The 20,369-nt window shown below is 48.1% G+C and overlaps 1 protein-coding gene across 5 annotated transcripts in view; it reads right to left on the reverse strand.

Moving 5' to 3' along the window:
• SCUBE3 (signal peptide, CUB domain and EGF like domain containing 3) overlaps positions 1–20,369 on the reverse strand; it is a 297,033-nt gene that overhangs the window by 108,981 nt on the left and 167,683 nt on the right. For all 5 annotated transcript variants that reach the window (XM_030221603.1, XM_030221600.1, XM_030221602.1 and 2 more), the window contains exon 6: positions 8,027–8,143. In XM_030221603.1, coding sequence (XP_030077463.1) covers positions 8,027–8,143 — 117 coding nt within the window. The remainder of the gene's footprint in view (positions 1–8,026; positions 8,144–20,369) is intronic.

The raw sequence follows: 20,369 nt of genomic DNA on the forward strand, positions 1-20,369 counted from the left end.
GGTTACCAAACGGCTCCAGAAAAAGGAGGACAGATCGAGCCAGTCTGGGTTTTACTTCCATTGCTTTCAATGGGTTACCATACGTCCGGTTTTACCCAGACATGTTCTCTGTTTGAGGACACGGGCGGGTTTTGCCAGCCTGCCCGTTTGTCCGGATTTGCGGTGGAGGCGGGCGGGCCTAGTGGTGTCCTAAACTCCCCTCCCCTTATTGTACTGCCCTGGTGCTCTAGTGACCTCTTCAGGGCAGGAAAGAGCCCCCGTCTTTCCTGCCCAGAACGGCTGCAGACTGTCTCTTGCTGCCTCTGGTCCCGGCGCTGAATCAAAATGGCCGCCGAGAGTTGAAGTGACGACCTCGTGAGACTTCTGCAGAAGTCTTGCAAGGTTACTCTTGGCGGTCATTTTGTATCAGCACCGATACGGCAGCAAGACAGTCTGCAGCTATTCCAGGCAGGAAAGAGGGGGCTCTTTCTTGCCCCGAAGAGGTCACTAGACCACCAGGGCAATACAGTAAGGTAAGGGGAGGAGAAGGGAGGATAGGACACCCTTAGGGGATGTGATGGGGACGGGGTGGGGTGTAAAAGGGGTAGGGCGGTATGTGACAGGGGATAAAGAGGGGGTGGAGCGGGGCAGGGGTGAGGCAGGGGGCAGGGCATGTGTCCTCTTTTTTGGGGGAACAAATATGGTAACCCTACCCATAGTGAATATTCATGAGAGAGATTTGCAAGCACTGCCTCCGCTGCATGCAAATCTCTCTCATTGAATATTCATTGTGGGTATCCTGAAAACCTGACTGACTGCCTCCAACACCAAGTTTGGGGACCACTGCCCTAATACTCAATGCTAATGAGATGCAAATATAGCCGCACTCATAGCATTGAGCATTAAGGAGTTCGTCGGGAGGATTGTGCTTTGGCGTGGAAGGACTGTGCTTGGCGCATGCGCAGAAGAGTTCCGTAGTAAGCTCGGCTCCTGTGCGCACGCGACTGGTAAAACCCGAACGTGAAGCACACATTGGTGTCTGTTTTCTGTGGCCTAAATATAAGTGTTTAAATTTTTTTTTTTTAGCTTGGACGCTGTAAATTTAGATGCAGGAAACAGACGCCAACATGTGCTTTCACTCGGGCTTGCTGTTTCTCACAACCAGCGCTTAAAGGTTTCCACAGGCTTCCTTCTGCTTCCAAAAGCAATCAAACCTGGCAGATTTTGCATGAGAGATCAAGAGAATCATTAGAAATCCTCTCTTACATAGTAACATAGTAGATGATGGCAGAGAAAGACCTGTACGGTCCATCCAGTCTGCCCAACAAGATAAACTCATATGTGATACTTTTTGTGCATACCTGACCTTGATTTGTATCTGCCATTTTCAGAGCACAGACCGTAGAAGTCTGCCCAGCACTAGCCCCGCCTCCCAACCACCAGCCCCGCCTCCCGCCACCGGCTCTGCTACCCAATCTCAGCTAAGCTTCTGAGGATCCATTCCTTCTGAACAGGATTCCTTTATGTTTATCCCATGCCTGCTCCGACCTGGTGTTATTTTTTTGCAGCGGTAAGGCAGTTTTGTTTTGGGCGCTCTTGGGAAGGAATACAAAATGACCCCATTAACATGAGCTTCACTAGGGGGCCCTTTTATGAAGCGGTGGTAAGCCCGACACGGGCTTAGCGCTTGCTACAAGGGAATTGCCGCCGGGCTACCACAGCAGCCTAGCGGTAGTTCCCTCCACCAGCATATCCCATTTCCGGCGCTGCAAAAATATTTCAATTCTTGTGGTGCCAGTGTGTACCCAGCAGAACTGTCCGGTTACTGTCGGGTTAGCTTGAGAGCCCTTACTGCCACCTCAATGGGTGGCGGTAAATGCTCCCCCAGAAATGGCTGCGTGGAAAGTGCTTCACTTATCGCATGGCCATTTCTTGAAAAAAAAAAAACCCAAACACCTGCCTTTTACCCACTGCGGTAAAAGGGGGTCTTGGCGTGCATTAAAAACACGAGCCAATGCCAGTGCAGGCCCCCTTTTGCTGCAGCTTAGTAAAAGAAATCCCTACATTAGCCTGTTACTTGCGTTGTTCGTCTGCATGCTCGTTTGTTCCTGCGCTCTGGGCCTCTGAACATTCTGCACAGGTAAAAGCAGGCGCTAGTATAGCACTAATGGCCTCTAGCGCCTGCATTTACTTTTGAGTAGGGTTACCATATTTTGTCCCTCAGGAGGACACATGCCCCGCCCCACCACACACCCAGCCCCCTTTGACAACCTCGCTCCACCCCCTGTCACATTTTCCCCTCCCCCCTGTCATACACCCTGTCACCCCCCCCCCCCCCGTCACCCCCAGCCCCTTACCTTACTACTGCCCTGGTGGTCTAGTGACCTCTTTGGGGCAAGAAAGAGCCCCCTCTTTCTTGCCCGGAGCACTGCCCTGCATTCATCCTTCCTTCCTGTTGCTGATCTCGGTGCCAACTCAAAATGGCTGCCGAGAGTTGAAGTGACCTCGCGAGACTTCAACTCTCGGTGGCCATTTTGAATCGGTGCCGAGATCTGCAACAGGAAGGATGCATGCAAGGCAGTGCTCCGGGCAGGAAAGAGGGGGCTCTTTCCTGCCGCAAAGGCGGAAGAGGTCACTAGACCACCAGGGCAGAAGTAAGTAAGGGGAGGGGAGGCTAGCAATCTGCCCGTTTGTCCAGAAATCCGGACAAACGGGCTGATTGGCAAAACCCGCCCGGTTGCCCGGATATGTCCTCAAAAAGAGGACATGTCCGGGAAAATCCGGACATATGGTAACCCTACTTTTGAGCAACGGGGCCCCAGTGTCACAGGTGCTGGGCAGACTTATACGGTCTGTGCCCTGAAAAGGCAGTGGTGTAGGAAGGGGGGGGGGGGGGCGGTGGGGCGGTCCGCCCCGGGTGCACGCGCTGGGGGGGGGGGGGGGGGGGGGTGTCAGCTCGCTGGTTCCCTGCTCTTTCTGCCCCGGAACAGGTTACTTCCTGTTCCGGGGCAGAGAAAGTAGGGAAGCAGCAGAGCCGACGCGGCTCCCAGTGACGTGCACTGGGGCGGATCGGCCCTCCCGCCTGCTCCCCGCTGAAAGGTAGGGTGCGATTCGGGGGGGGGGGGGGAGCGCTCCGTAGGGGGGGGGGCACTGTGCCCTGCACCCGGGGGGGGGGGGGGGGGGTGCGCAGCGGCGACCCGCCCCGGGTGTCAGGCATTCTCGCTACGGCACTGTGAAAAGGACAGGTACAAATCAAGGTAAGCTATACACAAAAAGTAGCACATGTGAGTTTATCTTGTTGTGCAGACTGGATGGGCCGTGCAGGTCTTTTTCTGCCGTCATCTACTATGTTATGTTACTATGTATGTATGTCCTCTGTGGGCTGTAAAAACAATTGTGCTTCTTGCTTCCTGCTGACAGTGCTGAAAGATTTTTTTAAAAACCCCCAAAGAAGTGGGGAAAAAAGCCAACCAAAATGTCCAGGATGACCAAAGTTTATTCTTCAAAAGAATTACTGCTAGAACAACCCAACACGCAGTGGCATACCAAGGGGGGGGGGGTGGCGGTCCGCCCCGGGTGCATGCCGCTGGGGGGTGCTGCGGCGCGCGCCTGGTCCGAGTTCGCTAAACTTCGTCGCTCATTCGCTGCAGCTCCCTCTGCCCCGGAACAGGTTACTTCCTGTTCCGGGGCAGAGGGAGCTGCAGCAAAGCGAAGTTTAGCGAACTCGGAGCAGGCGCGCGCAGCGGCACCCCCACCAGCGGCGTGCACCTGCGGGGGTGTCATTTCGCCGGAGGGGGGGAAGGTGTCATTTAGCGGGGGGGGGGGGGGGGGGGGGTGCATCGGCACTCCGCCCCGGGTGCCATCCAGGCCAGGAATGCCACTGCCAACACGGGCCGTGTTTCAACAAGCACAGTCTTCATCAGGGGTGTCTGTCAAATCAGCATACAAATATGTTGTCTTTTTGGAATTACGGAAGAAAGAGTAGTGTGACCAGAAAGGCTAGTGCATCTTGTTGGTTTGCAGCGATCACCCATTGCACACATCTTCGTGCTACACTCCGTTTTTGGAAGCGCATACATTTTGACGATTCATACTGAGACCCCTGAGGCAGGCACTCAGCCGAAACACGGTGCCGTGTCAGGCATCACAAGAATAAAGTTTTTCCAACCGTACTTCTGTCCTCCAGTTGTTTTTTTGGAAGAGCCTTGCCGGTCACACTACTCTTTCTCTCGTGTACCCGTATACGTGGTGGACCTCAGTCTTCCGCTTCTGCGGTTCTCCTTGTAGTTTTGGAATTGCCAGAACAGCATTCTTATGATGGCGTGACTTGGCCAAGAGCTGAACGTTTCCAAAGAAGCAATTATAAACATTACAGCGGAAACAAAAACCCTCGTCCACCTACCCGTCACTGTTGGCTCCTTAGTTTTTCAGGGAAAATGTGGGATGCAAATGCAACAAATAAAATAAATAAATAAATGGCTCCCAGACTCCGAGAAGATTTGCCAAGTCCCAGTTTATGGTGTGCTTGAATAACGAAGCATGTTTAGGTTACCATTTCATTCCACTTAGATACACAAAAATAACAAACAAATAAACTGTCAGTGATTTTAATTGGAGTAACAATACATTTCTGAGTGGATTATTTTGCTTAATCCCTCTCAGTCACAGAAACTCTTTGGAGCACAACCAGGGGCATAGCCAGACTTCGGCGGGAGTGGGGTCCAGAGGCCGAGGTGAGGGGGCACATTTTAGCCCTCCCTGGTGCCGCCGACCCCCCCCCCCCCCCACCATTGCTGACTTTGTCCCCCCCTGCCGCAGACCCTCTCGACTCCCCCTCCCGCCGCCAACTACCTTTGCTGGCGGGGGACCCCAACCCCCGCCAGCCGAGGTCCTCTGCTTCTCGCAAAAGGCTGCCTTCTGTTTCTGACGTCCTGCATGTACAACGTGCAGGACGTCAGAAACAGAAGGAAGCATTTTGCGAGAAGATGAGGACCTCGGCTGGCGGGGGTTGGGGTCCCCCGCCAGCAAAGGCAGGCAACAGCGACGGCGGGTTGGTGGCGGGGGGGGGGGGGTCGGGCAGGTTGTCAGCAGGGGGGTCCAGGGCCAAATCTACGGGGGCCCAGGCCCCCTGGCCCCACCTAGCTACGCCATTGCTTGACACAGAGCACCTTTGAGGCACTGAAGTAGCCTCTAAGCACTGATGTAGCCTTGCAGTGTCATTAAGCTATGGCTAGATGGAGACAAACTTCTAGGAGGTACTATGGAACACCTGGGGATTCAAGCACGCAAGAGAAGAGATCATCCTGGGACACAACACATCAAGGAGTTAAATCAGTGGTTCCCAAACCTGGTCCTGGAGGCACCCCAGCCAGGCAGTTTTTCAGGATATCTACAATGAGGGTTACCATATTTTGTCCCCCAAAAAGGAGGACACATGCCCCGCCCCCTTGCACACCCCACCCTGCCCCTTCCATGCCCCGCCCCCTTTCACACCCCGCCCCACCCCTTTGATGCCGTCACTCTGCCCCCTGTCACATTTCCCCTCCCCCGTCACACACCCCGTCACTCCCCCTCCCCGTCACCCCCTCCCCTTACCTTACCACTGCCCTGGTGGTCTAGTGACCTCTTTGGGGCAGGAAACAGCTCCCTCTTTCCTGCCCGGAGCGCTCCCCTGCATGCATCCATCCTGTTCATGACCTCGGCGCCGATTCAAAATGGCCGCCGAGAGTTGAAGTCTCGCGAGGTCACTTCAACTCTCGGCTGCCATTTTGAATCAGCGCCGAGATCACGAACAGGAAGGATGCATGCAGGGCAGCACTCCGGGCAGGAAAGAGGGGGCTCTTTCCTGCCCCGAAGGCGGAAGAGGTCACTAGACCACCAGGGCAGTAGTAAGTACGGGGAGGGGAGGCTAGCAATCTGTCCATTCGTCCAGAAATCCGGACAAACGGGCTTTCTCATAGAAACATCAAATTTTGGACGTCCTTAACTGCTCATCACAGAAACGTCCAAATTTTGGACGTCCTCAACTGCCCCGTCGCTATACCTCCGACACCCCATTGAAATTTGGCCGTCCCTGCAACAGGGCAGTTGAGGACGTCCATCTTCCGATTTCTTCTCTTTTCATTGGTCTCCAGCCCAGACCTGTCAAACAAGTGCGGGAGGATTGTGCTGAGCGCATGCTCAGGCACAATTCTCCCGCACTTCTACCCCATGATCAGAGATAATTGCGCTGCTTAAATTTGCATGCATTATCTCTGATCATAGGTCTAATAGAGCCCCGCGCTGTTCTAGCGCTATTTTAGAGCACTGTTTGGAACAGCGCGGGGCTTTTGATCATCTGCCTGTGAGCGGGAAAACTCGATGGGAGGGAGTGGTACAATGCAACTTCATTTTGATCTGAACAATAGTACCCACAGATAAGTAGCGAGTAATGAGCATAACAGAATGCAACCCTGTTCAAGAAAGAAATTACCTTCAAATTCCATGATATGGTCTCTTTTGTGCAACCAAACAAAATAGGAAATAGCTTGATGAAGAGGTGAAAGACAGAAAAATACAACTACCTTAACTACATGTACAAAGCGATTATATTATAGTTTGAAACATTTTTTTAAAACTCAGCAGAGCATTTCTCAGCTTTTCATATGGAAATGTTCCCCATGAAATCCTAAGGTGAATAAATTTGTAACTTGTGATATTTGCAAAAACTTCACTAAGAGAAAATTCTACTGTTCACAAATCTTCGAAACCAGACAAACCTGAATCACTTGATCACAAAGTGTCACTGACAGCTCCTTACAAGAAAGATACCCACAGAGCATTACTGCAAGACTGTTTCAGGATGTTTGTAACAGGAGAGACACCAAGCAATGACCATAATCTATCTAAAGAAAGCAAGTACACATCTCCAGTCACATATACAATATTTCTTTTGTAGGGAGGGGGAGGAAGTTTGAATAGTAAAACGTGCTCTGTGCTTCATCCCTCCTATCCACTCCCCCTTTCTGTCACGAAGTTGCGTAGAAAGGCAGAGAGTAGTGGGGGGAAAAAGGGAGTGATGATAGGGTCCTCTTTATGAAGTGCCCCATGGCTGGCTAAGTGCTGAATATCGCACGTAACTGGCTATGCATTAGCCAGCTCTGCAAACCCAGAAGTCTCCTGGGGCCACCATTGGCCCCTTGGCCTTGCATTGAAGAACACTAGTCTATGGTAACCAAAGCTGATATTGTGATGTCATACTTAGCTCACTTTTATTACATTTCTTAGAGACATTTCTGTTTTTCTTTAACTAAGGGGGAGAGTTATCAATGTGGGCTAATGTTAGGATTAGTAACTAGGTCTCATTGCATAAAATGGGACCCGTGCTACAATAGCACACATTAACGGTAAAATAACATGTTTTAATGGTAGCCCACTTTGATAACTTCTCCCTACAAGACAACAAAAAAAAAATAATGCTTGCTTAGCAGGGATGTAGCCAGACCTTGACAGGAGGGGGCCAGAGCCCAAGGCGGCAGGGAGCACATTTTGACCCGCCTCCCTGACGCCACCCTCCCGCCACCACTTCTGCCTCCCCCGCGGCTGCCCTCCTGCCGGCGCTTCCACCCCCCCACCGCCACTGTGAAGGTACCCCGACTGGCGGGGGTCCCCATGCCCCGCCAGCCAAAGCATTTGTCCCACGCTGGTCTCACATTGCCTGGCATCCTGTTCTGTTTTCAGTCACACAGGACAGGCCGTCTGCCAAACCGGGGACACCAGAGCCAATTTTTTGGCTCCCCAAAGCAATGCCACTGTTGCTCAGTACAAATATGAATCCAACATCAGATTAGCAATGAAGAAATATTTTGTTTGTCACTCTTTTCTTTAATGTAGTCTTTGTAGACCGCAATATCTTTTGTCTCAAGTTCTACTTTGAATAAAACTAACTTTACTCGCTGCCAACTGGTGTTTTCCCTCCCCCGCTGAATAAAATTCCTAACCAAAATGAATCCTCGCAGTCACATTCACACTTGCTTTCAAACAGGACTGAGCTTTAGCTCTCACCTACCTATACACGTTTTCCCGTCAGCGTGCAGGATGAACTTTACATGGCATGCACATTTAGGTCCCTGGTCTGTGTCATCGCATGTGTGCTGGCACCCTCCGTTTCCATAGTTACATGTGACTGTATGAAGAACAAACAAGAAAAGTTATCAGTGGGTGACCCGAGCGAGACCAGGGTACAATTTACAGGCATCAGTAACTGGGTAAGGGACAATATTTACACTTCGGAGGGGGGGGGGGGTAATTTTATAACAGTTTTGCTATATATATAATTTTAGGAGATAATCAATCATATTTTCAAGAGGAGAAAAAAAATACCTCAGAACATTGACCCCTCCTGAGTATTAAAAAATGCATAGGGTTACTTTTTAATCATTAACCCAAAAAACTTCTCATTTTAAGGGCCCTGTTTATTAAGCCACATTGTAGGCGCGGTAGCATTTCTAGCTAATGCTAGAGATACCCATATATTCCTATACATAGTAACATAGTAAGTAATAGCAGATAAAGACCTGTACAGTCCATCCAGTCTGCCCAACAAGATAAACTCATTTTACATGGTATGCGATAGTTTATATGTATACCCCAGTTTGATTTGTCTTTGCCATTCTCAGGGCACAGGCCACAGAAGTCTGCCCAGCACTGTTCTTGTACTACAAGTTCTGAAGCTAATGTCAAAGCCCCTTAAAATTTACACTCCAGCCCATCCCTAGCTATTCAGTGACTCAGTCACGATCAGGGCGTAGACTGTAGAAGTCTGCCCAGCACCGGTTTCGCTTCCCAATTACCAGTGTCACCACCCAATCTCCACTAAGATTCCATGGATCCATTCCTTCTAAACAGGATTCCTTTGTGTTTATACCACACATGTTTGAATTCCATTACCGTTTTCACCTCCACCACCTCCCACGAGAGGGCATTCCATGTACTCACCACCCTCTCCGTGAAAAAATACTTCCTGACATTACTCCTGAGTCTGCCCCCCATCAACCTCAATTCATGTCCTCTAGTTCTGCCCTCTTCCCGTCTCCAGAAAAGGTTTGTTTGCGGATTAATACCTTTCAAATATTTGAACGTCTGTATCATGCCACCCCTGTTTCTCCTTTCCTCCAAAGTATACATGTTCAGGTTGGCAAGTCTCTCCTCATACGATTTGCAACGTAAACCCCATACCATTTTCGTAGCTTTTCTTTGCAACACTTCCAGTCTTTTTACATCTTTAGCAAGATACGGCCTCCAAAACTGAACACAATACTCCAAGTGGGGCCTCACCAACGACTTGTAGAGGGGCATCAACACCTCCTTTCTTCTGCTAGTTATACCCCTTTCTATGCAGCCTAGCATCCTTCTGGCCATGGCCGTCGCCTTGTCACATTGTTTCTTCACCTTCAGATCCTCAGACACCAACACCCCAAGGTCTCTCTCTTGAGTCGAGCTTACTAATCTCTCCCCTCCTATCCGGTATCTCTCTTTCGGGTTTCTGCACCCCAAGTGCATCGCTCTACTATGGGTGTCTCTAGCATTAGCAAGCACTAATTTTTAGCATGCGCTAAAAATGCTAGCGCACCTTAGTAAACAGAGCCCTAGATATGTTAAATATTTTTACAGAATGATTTAAGGCCCCTTTTACCAAGCTGCAGCAAAAGGGGGCTTGCTCTGGCATTGGCGTGTGTTTTTGATGTGGACCAACGCCCCCTTTTACTGCAGCGGGTAAAAGGTAGTTTTTTCTTTTTTTTTAAGAAATGGCCATGCGGCAAGCGAAGCACATTTGGTGGTGGGGGAGCCCTTACTGCCACCCATTGAGGTGGCAGTAAGGGCTCCCACGGTAAACCAGTGTTAAGTGGGCAGCGCGCAGCCATGCCCAATTACCGTCGAGTACACACAGGTGCTACAAAAACAAATATGTTTTTTGTAACGCCGGATATGATGGCGCGCTGGGAGTGGGAAGTAAGTAGACTGGCGGTACTTCCATTTTAGCTTACATTTCTTAGTGCATTCAAAAAGAGAGTCTATTTTTCCACTAATATTGTAAATATAGTAGACTTTAAAATTTTTTTTTTAAACTATTATTATTTACTGCACCTCAATGACTGACCTTTGTATTTAAATAAATTACATATCAAGCAAAATACATATCCAGTTCACTCTTAAAAGTACAAAAGATGTCAATTAAGAGTTGTTGACTTAAGCAATCCATTATACACCCTCATTACCTCTCTACCCTCATCTGCCCTTACGCTCCTACCCGTAACCTCCGCTCACAGGATAAATCCCTCCTCTCAGTACCCTTCTCCACCACCACCAACTCCAGGCTCCGCCCTTTCTGCCTCCCCTCACCCTATGCTTGGAATAAACTCCCTGAGCCCATACGCCAAGCCCCCCTCCCTGCCCATCTTCAAATCATTGCTCAAAGCCCACCTCTTCAATGTCGCTTTCGGCACCTAACCATTATTCATCTATTCAGGAAATCTAGGCTGCCCCAATTTGATTGACTGCACTTTTTTGTCCTTTAGATTGTAAGCTCCTTTGAGCAGGGACTGTCCTCTGTGTTAAATTGTACAGCGCTGCATACCCCTTGTAGTGCTTTAGAAATGTTAAGTAGTAGTAGTAGTACTAGGGTGACTTTCAATATTTTAGGTTAATTTTGTGCTAGCAAAGAAATAGTACTTATACATTTGCCCAACAGAGACCTTCATTTTGCTAAAAATCTTGGAGAATCGGCACAAATTTTCCTGCAACTGTTCAAAAAAAGGATCTTGAAATAGAGTGGTCTTGGATGATCCTTGTAGTTCAAAATATGGATCTTGAGGTCAAGTGGTCTTAATAAAGACCTTTATGATTGTCTGCTGGCTTAGCGTCTCATCCACAAGGATCATCCAAGACTCCTGAAGCAGGCCTGTGGCCGAAACACAGTTTCTGTGTCGAGTCATTTAATAAAGTGGTATTCTGAAATCGTATATCCCGTTTCCCTGGAGTCATTGGTCCACTTCCCACTCTCTTTACACTGTTACATTTACGTGGGAGTGAGTGTTCATCCACTTAGGTGGATTACCTTCTCTTTGATCACTTTCATGCATAGCACATAAGCACCGCCATACTGGGAAAAGACCAAGGGTCAGGGCCGTGCCAAGGGTCTGTGGCACCCCCCTGCAGAAGATCAGTTGGCGTCCCAGCACCCCCCCCCACAGACGAACAGTTGGCACGTGCGCGCCCCCCCCCCCCGTGAAAATGATCGCTGCCCTCCCATCCATGCTCCTCTTTCCCCTGCCTTCTCGCTCCCATGTCCCAACTGCCCGCCCTCTTCTCCCCTCCCCAAGATTCCTTTTAAATTTACCTCCGTCCGGCAGAAGAAGGCGGAACACTGAGCGAAGGGAAGACTAGTAGAGATGTCGGGAGCGCCGCCTCTTTCACTGACACTGCGCTTTCGCTGCCGGACGGAGGTAAATTTAAAAGGGATCTTGTTGGAGGGGAGAAGAGGGCGGGCAGTTGGGACATGGGAGCGGGAGGGCGAGGTAAGCATGGTGCGGTGGGGCACCCCCCAGAGGACGGCGCCCTCCTGCCGTGCTTATCTCACTTACCGTGTTGGCACAGCCCTGCCAAGGGTCCATCAAGCCCAGCATCCTGTCTCTGACAGCGGCCAATCCAGGCTTCAAGAACCTAGCAACCCCCCCCCCCAAAAAAAAAAAATATTCAATGGACTTTTCCTTCAGGAATCTGTCCAAACCCCCCTTAAACTCCGTAAGGCCAGCCGCTGCCACCACATTCTCCGGCAACGAGTTCCAGAGTCCAACTACACGCTGAGTAAAGAAAACCTTTCTCCTATTTGTTTTAAATCTACCATATTCTAGCTTCATCTTGTGTCCCCTGGTTTTGTTGTTGTTTGAAAGTGTAAACAAACGCTTCACATCTGTCCGCTCTACTCCGCTCACTATTTTGTAGACTTCTATCATATCAGCCCTCAGCCGCCTTTTCTCCAAGCTGAAGAGCCCTAACTTAAAGAATACTGTAAGTTACGTGCAGATGTTGGTTTAAGGTTCTCTGTCTAACACGTAAGGCTTTTTTTGCACATGTGGTAAAAACTGGCTGGGGGTGCGCCCAAAACACGCATCTACACTGCCACAGGCAACTTTTTTTTTACCACGACTTAGTAAAAGGACCCTTAGGTTCTTCTAAGCTCAATGGATCTGCATGACCTTAATAATCAGGATGTTGGGTTGGAAAGATAGTCTCATGCACAATTGCTGTATGCGTGATTTTACCTGTCCTATCATTGTTTGGCGTTCTTTTCACTAACATGGTTAATTTTAATTTTTATTGCAAGCTGCCTTGCAGTGGTGTACCAAGGGGGGGGGGCGGTGGGGGCAGTCCGCCCCGGGTGCACGCCGCTGGGGGGGTGCCGCACGCCTGTTGGCCGAGTCCGCTTGTTCCCTCCCTGCTGCTCCCTCTGCATGGAACAGGTTACTTCCTGTTCCGGGGCAGAAGGAGCAGCAGGGAACGAGCGGACTCAGAGCCGACAGGCGTGCGGCACCCTCCCCCAGCAGGTAGAAATGCACCCGGGGGGATGTAATTTCGCCGGGGGGAGGTCACGCTGCACCTGGGGGGGGGGGGTGTATTTTTGCCAGGGGGGCCACACTGCACCCGGGGGGGGGGGGGCACATCGTCGATCCGCCCCGGGTGTCAGCCAGCCTAGGAATGCCACTGCTGCCTTGGCCTAGTGTCAGATTTGGTGGGATATTAAATTTGTAATAATCACAAACATTTACATGACCGCTGTTATGCCAGGTCCATGGCTGGTTAACTGTGGGCACGAAAATTTCAGGTGTGCTGATACCAGGTTACACTAATATTCTGTCATGGAATCTGGGTGCTGATATGCTGATATAGAATAGGGTTTGGGGTAGCTAAAGGGGACACCAGTTATAGAACTGCCCCATAATGCAGCTGAAAAGTCTTACTCCCCCCCCCCCCCCCCCCAATATTCAAAACCATTTAAGTGGCCAGAAACGACACCTGGCCGGTTAAATGGTACTTAGCTGGGTATCTGCAAATTTTCAGCGGGACATGGCTGGCCATGACCTGTTGAAAGTTCATGATTAATGGCTAGCAGATAACCGGTTATATTGCATGATATAACCGGCTATCCACCGATTTTCAGTGTGAGTTTGGCTGCGTGCATACCTGGTATATATTACTACTACTACTACTAATCATTTCTAAAGCGCTACTAGACGTACGCAGCGCTGTACACTTGAACATGAAGAGACAGTCCCTGCTCGACAGAGCTACAATCTAATCAGGACAAACAGGGATAAGGACAAAGAGTAGCAAGATTCCGGAATCCCAGTGATTAGCAAGATTCTGGAATCCCAAAGAGTAGCAAGATTCCGGAATCCCAAAGACTACTACTACTTATCATTTCTATAACGCGACTAGACGTACGCAGAGCTGTACACTTGAACATGAAGAGACAGTCCCTGCTCGACAGAGCTTACAACCTAATTAGGCCAGACAAACAGGACAAACAAGAGATAAGGGAATATTAAAGTGAGGATGATAAAATAAGGGTTCTGAACAAGTGAATAAGGGTTAGAAGTTAAAAGCAGCATCAAAAAGGTGGGCTTTTAGCTTAGATTTGAAGACGGCTAGAGATGGAGCTTGACGTACTGGCTCAGGAAGTCTATTCCAGGCATATGGTGCATATATTTGGCTGGTTTAAACTTGACCAGCCAGCGCCCAATATCATCTTGGTCAGTTAAGCTCAAACCAGCCAAAAATAAAATGGATATTCAGTGCTGGTCACCGGAAATGGCCCGGCACTGAAAATCCAGCATCACCGCGGACCGTGGGAGTTATCAGCCCCTTACAGTCCAACACAGCATTATCTGAGTAGTACTGGGATAGCGCAAAGGCCAGGTACGCAGATAGCAAAAATATTCAGCATTCTTTCTGACCTAACTTAGGGGTCCTTTTACTAAGGTGCGCTAAAAATGGCTTGCGGTAGTGTAGGCGTGGGTTTTGGGTGCGCGCCGATCCATTTTTCAGCGTGCCGGTAAAAAAAGGCCTTTTATAAAATTTTTGCCAAAAATGGACCTGTGGCAAAACCAAAATTGCCGCGTGCCCATTTTGGGTCTGCGACCTTACTGCCAGCCATTGACCTAGCGGTAAAGTCTCACGCCGTTATGACCTATGCTCATCAAATGCCACTTGGCATGCGTCCGATACGCGCGTCTGAAAATAAAAATTATTTTTCGGCTGCGCGTATCGGCCGCGTGCCATAAATGAAATTACTGCAAGAGCCACGTGATAACCGGGCAACAAGTTAATTTTGGCACACGCTGAGCGCGCATAGTAAAAGGGCCCCGGTAGTTATACATATACTCAGTGCCACTGACTATATGTGAATGTTTAAAAAAACAAACACTGACTGCACGGTTTAAATAGTGACCCATATTGATACTTTTATCAAGTCTGTCAAGCCTGTTTTTAAGTTCCCTGAATTTTCCTATAAAATCTTGACAGTTTCCAGCGTCATTCTTTTATTTATTCAACCATGAAGCTCCATCTGTAGGGATAAAAATGTTGCTTCACAGGCATTTTAACGTCTTTGCTGCAGAAAGCGAGAAAAAGAAGAAACAAAACCAACAAAAAAACCCCCTTTGGCAGTGTGCATAGAGTTCTGGCAACAGATCAGAGGGACTGACAGCGGTATTTCCCCAGGGTATTAGCGCTGGAGATTCTCCCGTGCCAATCGTCTTGTGCACTGCAGGAAGTTAATACCCTTTCTGAAAACATAACCCTAGGAAAGGCATTTTCCTTGCAATAACATTCTGCATCATTTCACTGCAGAGGGTAAAGTCAGTGGCAGGGCATAAGGGAGCAACATTCTTAGTGAGACCAAACGTGGGATGTTGTCTTTAAATACAAAGTGACGTCAGTGGTCTAAAATTTGAGCTTCAGAGAAGTCCTGCTTCACCAATCTCTCTAATTGCTTTGGAGGAGTGAATAGACAAGTGGATAAGGTCAGCCAGTTGACATAAAGTCCAGTTTTGCATAAGGCATCTAGATAGGAAAAGGGATGTCCAATTTTACAAACGGTTTGTTGAATTTGGAGCCTTTTGTAAAATACCTACAAGGCCATGATAAATACATATGTATATGGCGGTTCTAGGTCAGTTCCCACCTGGACAATTCCCAATTAGGACAATTCCCACTGAACCAATTCCCACCACACCAGGGAGGCCAATTCCCACCCATAACCCCCAAAAATACAAAACATACAAGGCAAGTAATCTCCCTCCCTTTTCTCTTCCAGATCGTTTGGGGGGCCAGCACACCTTCACCCCCTCCCCCCCACAACATTATCTTTTAAACAGCAGTTCATGTGGGAGGCAATGCCCCCCACACTCCCCAAACTAGGTTTCAACCTAATTCATATTCTAAATGTCATAAATAAATAAATAGATCAGGGTGTAGCTAAGGGGGGCCACGGGGGCCTGGGCCCCTGCAAATTATGTCCGGGCTCCTAGTTTGGCTGGCGGGGGTATTTGCCAGGCGACGGGGGGTGCGAGGAGGTGAGGGGGTGCAAGAAGGCACGAGGCAGTGGCGGGGGGGGGGGAAGTGAGGTGAAGCGAGGTGTGGTGGGGGGGGGGGGTAGTGGCAGGGCGGCACTCAAAATGTGCCTCCAACCTCGTGCTCTGGCCCCCTCCCACCGTAAGGTCTGGCTACGCCCCTGAAATAGATAAATACAAAGTGCAGTTCATGTGTGTGTGTGTGTGTGTGTGTGTGGGGGGGGGGGGGGGGGGGTCAACCTAATTCAGCCCCTGAAAATGACACACTGATTACAATTTATAACAAATTACTACTCTACCTATGAAAAGTTATTCCGTTGTTATACATCCTCTGTGTACATCCGTTTGCTGCTCTAACCTCCTTGTTTCAGATGCTATAAAATATAAAAGCATCGCCAGGACTTAAGGGACCCGATACAATAAAGAAGTTACAGGCTAGGGAGGGTGGGAAATGCCCGTGGGGGGGGGGGGGAGTCCTTGGTGGGAATTATTTTTTTTTGGGGGGGGGGGGGGTCAGGAATTGGTGGGTGGGAACTGTCTGGGTGGGAACTCACCTGATACCGTATTTGGCAGCATACATGGTGGGAATAACTATTTTATTAAAAAAACATGTAAAAAACTGATATCAAATGGGGTTCTGCACATGCAACTACTGAAATGTAAACGTGTAAATTTATTTATTTATTTGTAACATTTATACCCCGCACTTTCCCCACTCATTAGCAGGTTCAATGCGGCTTACATAGTAAATCATGTTAACAAAGTGATATAAAATGAATACAGCTATAATATGGTAAGTAAAGAGGTAATCATTTATGTGTGGAGAGGTAAGATGGGAATAAAGGAGGAAGGAAGTGTTAGGGGAATGATAGGAGGGGGAGTATAGGGCAGGGGCATAGCCAGACACCCAATTTTGGGTGGGCTTGAGACCCAAGTGGGTGGGCACAGGAACTCCGTCCCCTTCCCCCCCAGGCGATGCAGCATCTCTTAACTTCACTCTCCCAACTCCCCCCAGTACCTTTTAAATCCTTCAGTGCTGGGCCAGCAATGAGCAGCGACTCATTCATACTGGCTTCTCTTGCCAGCCCTGAGCCTTCCTTCTGACACACAACTTCCTGGTTCCGTGAACAGGAAGTTGCATCAGAAGGAAAGCAGAGGGCCGGTGTGAGCAGTGGGTATGAGTCGTTGCTTTGTGCCAGCTCAATTCTGAAGGATTTAGACGGTAAGGGGGTGGGGGATGAGAAAGACATTAAGAGACACTGGATCACCAGGAGTCTTCAGCTGGTGGGGGTTTGAGGATTCCTGCCAGCCACAAACCAGATATGCTGCTGCTGGGGGGACCTGAGATCAAAGTGGGTGAGCTTATGCCCACCTGTGGCCATGCCACTGGACATGCTGTAGGAGGTCTACCGGCACGCTGAAAAATGGATCGGCGCCCACCCAAAACCCACCTCATCACCACTTGCTTAACCCCCTACTGTGCTTTGAGAGAACATCTGGACCAATCACTACCTTGATCTAATCTGAATTACAATTTGTAGTGTCTTCCATCAGCCTGATTTTTATGCCAAAAAGTGGCAACTTTTAGATAATGCACGGCTGACCAAGGAATTGAACTAGCAACTCATTGCAATCTGATTGTGGCCCAGTCTTTTAGTCCTCTTGCTTCTCCTCTTCCACTGACCCAACAGCTGAGATTCTCTCCTATAAAATTATTACCATTTTAGTATTAAGTTTTAGCTGCAATGATAAGCTGCTACTCATTGCTCACTGTTCATCTTTTGTGTCTGCACATTTTAGATCTGTTAATTTCATATCAATTCTATTTTTTTGTTTCTTCCCGATGGACTAGGGACTAACATGTAGTTCAGTATGTGAAAAATGTTAGGGAGGGATAGGAAGGGGGACGCATTAGATTGTGTAGGGAAGGGTAGGGAGAGGGATATTATAGAGGAATAAATGGGGAGCATATTCCAGATTCTGTTTATAGTCTGGTCCGGTAGTAAAAAGGTCTTGTAAATTTAAGTTAGGTTATTTGTGTAGGCTTGCTTGAAGAGGTAAGTTTTTAGTAGTTTTCGGAAAGGTAGAAGGTCATTGACTAGGTCATTGTAAAGGAACCTTACACGTGTTAAGTGCCAGCAAGTACACGTAAGTGATATATTTCATATGCCCAGGACGAGTCAATTATGAAGCCAAGAGAAAAATCTCTTTTTATGAAATTTTGAGGCATTTCTGAACGCCAGGGAGATAAGCAAACTGTCCCTTAATTATGCAAAACCCAAGTCCAAACAATCTGTTGGCTGACACACCAGCTTTGATAAATCACTAACAAAAATACACAATCCTAGGGAAGAGACAAAAATATATATGTTGTCAAACACAGTCAATCCCAGAAAAATAGTATATCGGATGCCTAAAGAAGATCTATTAATGTTAGTACTTTACCAAAAAGGGGGACAAAAGACTGTTTATAGGCTGAACCTATAGCCGAGCTTGAGTTTCAGTGAGTCTGGCTGCAAAGCAGCTCACTTAAAAGCTCTATACATCATAGATACTCTCTAAGAATGCACCCCTTAATTTATTAAATCCAAATTTTTATTTTATTTATTACTTAACTTTCCTGTATAAAATAGTTCAAACAAAAACAAAAGAATATTCAGTAGGCATCCGTATACGAAAGAGGACCCCCTAATCCTTAAACAAAAAAAGCCTGTCTCTAAAAAATGCTTGTTTCCAAATATATATATATTCATACACAATACAAAAAGCACAGGAAGGAATATAAAGGAAAAACAGCAGGTGTCGATGCTAACTTTCAGATTTGTTACAGCGTGCGTTTACTGCTGTTGTAAAATCAGAAATACACCACATACATTGCTGGCCAGCCCTAACCACACACCCCGCCTTACATAGGCACCAATATTTAAATATGATTGCAAATGCCATACATCCTCTCTGGACACAAGGAAGGAGCTTGCTTAACACTGGGGATGCTGTTTGTCTGTATGGATATTACAGGGACTGGCCCCTTGCTATATGTACTCCATGGTTTGTTTGTTTGTTTTTTTATTTCCATTTTGCTCACACCTTTTTCAGTAGTAGCTCAAAGTGAGTTCCATTCAGGTACTCTGGATATTTCTCTGTCCCAGGAGGGCTCACAATCTGAGTTTGTACCTGAGGCAATGGAGGGTTAAGTGATTTGCCCAAGATCACAGGGAGCAGCAGTGGGATTTGAACCTCTGGATTGCAAGACTGGTGCTCTAACCACTAGGCCACTCCTCCACTCAGCAACATTCCATCTAGAATCACCAATAATAGCAACATTCCATGTAGAATCTCAAATAGTAGCAACGGAATCTCAAATAGTAGCAAAGTTCGATGTTCCACTGCACTAACCACTAGGCTACTCCTCCACTAGCAACATTCCATGTAGAAGCCTGCCCTTGCAGATCAGCAATGCGGCCGTGCAGGTTTCTGTACGTGCAGGACATCAGACTCACAGAAATAGAAGCATGCGCGGCCGCGTTGCTGATCTGCAAGGGCAGGCTTCTGCATGGAATGTTGCTAGTGGAATAGAAACATTCCATGTAGAATCTCAAATAGTAGAAATGTAAAATCTCAGATAGTAGCAACAGAATCTCAAATAGTAGCAACGTTCGATGTTCCACTGCACTAACCACTAGGCTACTCCTCCACTAGCAACATTCCATGTAGAAGTCTGCCCTTGCAGATCACCAATGCGGCCTCGCAGGCTTCTGTTTCTGTGAGTATGACGTCGCGTCAGACTCACAGAAACAGAAGCCTGCGCGGCCGCATTGCTGATCTGCAAGGGCAGGCTTCTACATGGAATGTTGCTAGTGGAATAGCAACATTCCATGTAGAATCTCAAATAGTAGCAACAGAATCTCAAATAATTTATTTGGATTTTGCTCACACCTTTTTCAGTAGTAGCTCAAGGTGAGTTACATTCAGGAAGTCTGGATATTTCTCTGTCCCAGGAGGGCTCACAATCTGAGTTTGTACCTGAGGCAATGGAGGGTTAAGTGACTTGCTCGAGATCACAAGGAGCAGCAGTGGGAGTTAAACTGGCCACCTCTGGATTGCAAGACTGGTGCTGTAACCACTAGGCCACTCCTGTTGAATGTACTGACTTTCAAGTATGGTACTCATAATGCTCCTATGGGGTCCTTTTACTAAGGAGTGCCAAAAAATGGCCTGCGCTGTTGTAGGCGCGTGTATTGGATGCAAGCAGGTCCATTTTTCAGCGCACCTGCAAAAAAGGCCTTTTTTGGGGCCGAAAATGGACATGTGGCAAAATAAAAATTGGCGCTTGTCCATTTTGGGGCTCACACCTTACTGCCACCCATTGACTTAGCGGTAAGGTCTCATGCATTAACCGGGCGGCAATCATCAGCATGTACACTGCCGATTACCGCCCAGTAAACAGAAAACAAGAAGTAAAACAGCCCAATGAGGCCTAAGCCCCACAGTCGCTTACATACCAAGCCACAAACAATTTCCTTTTTATTTCTTCAAAAAATGGCAAATAACTACGTTTAATGGCTGTAAATCTGCTTATGTAGTAGAGACATGCCCAAGTATTGACTTAAAGCTAGGTATGTGTGTTTTCTTGAGATATCCAATATCAGGCAATCTTCCTACAGATAAATAAGGAAAGATAATCAATTTGAACTCCCCCACTGCAACGGGAATAACTTTGGGTCCATAGGCAACTGCACTCTTAAGACAGTTGAAAGCAATTTATTACATTCCAACCAG

Source organism: Microcaecilia unicolor, chromosome 12, assembly GCF_901765095.1.
Source record: "Microcaecilia unicolor chromosome 12, aMicUni1.1, whole genome shotgun sequence".
In the NCBI taxonomy this organism is placed as follows: domain Eukaryota; kingdom Metazoa; phylum Chordata; class Amphibia; order Gymnophiona; family Siphonopidae; genus Microcaecilia; species Microcaecilia unicolor.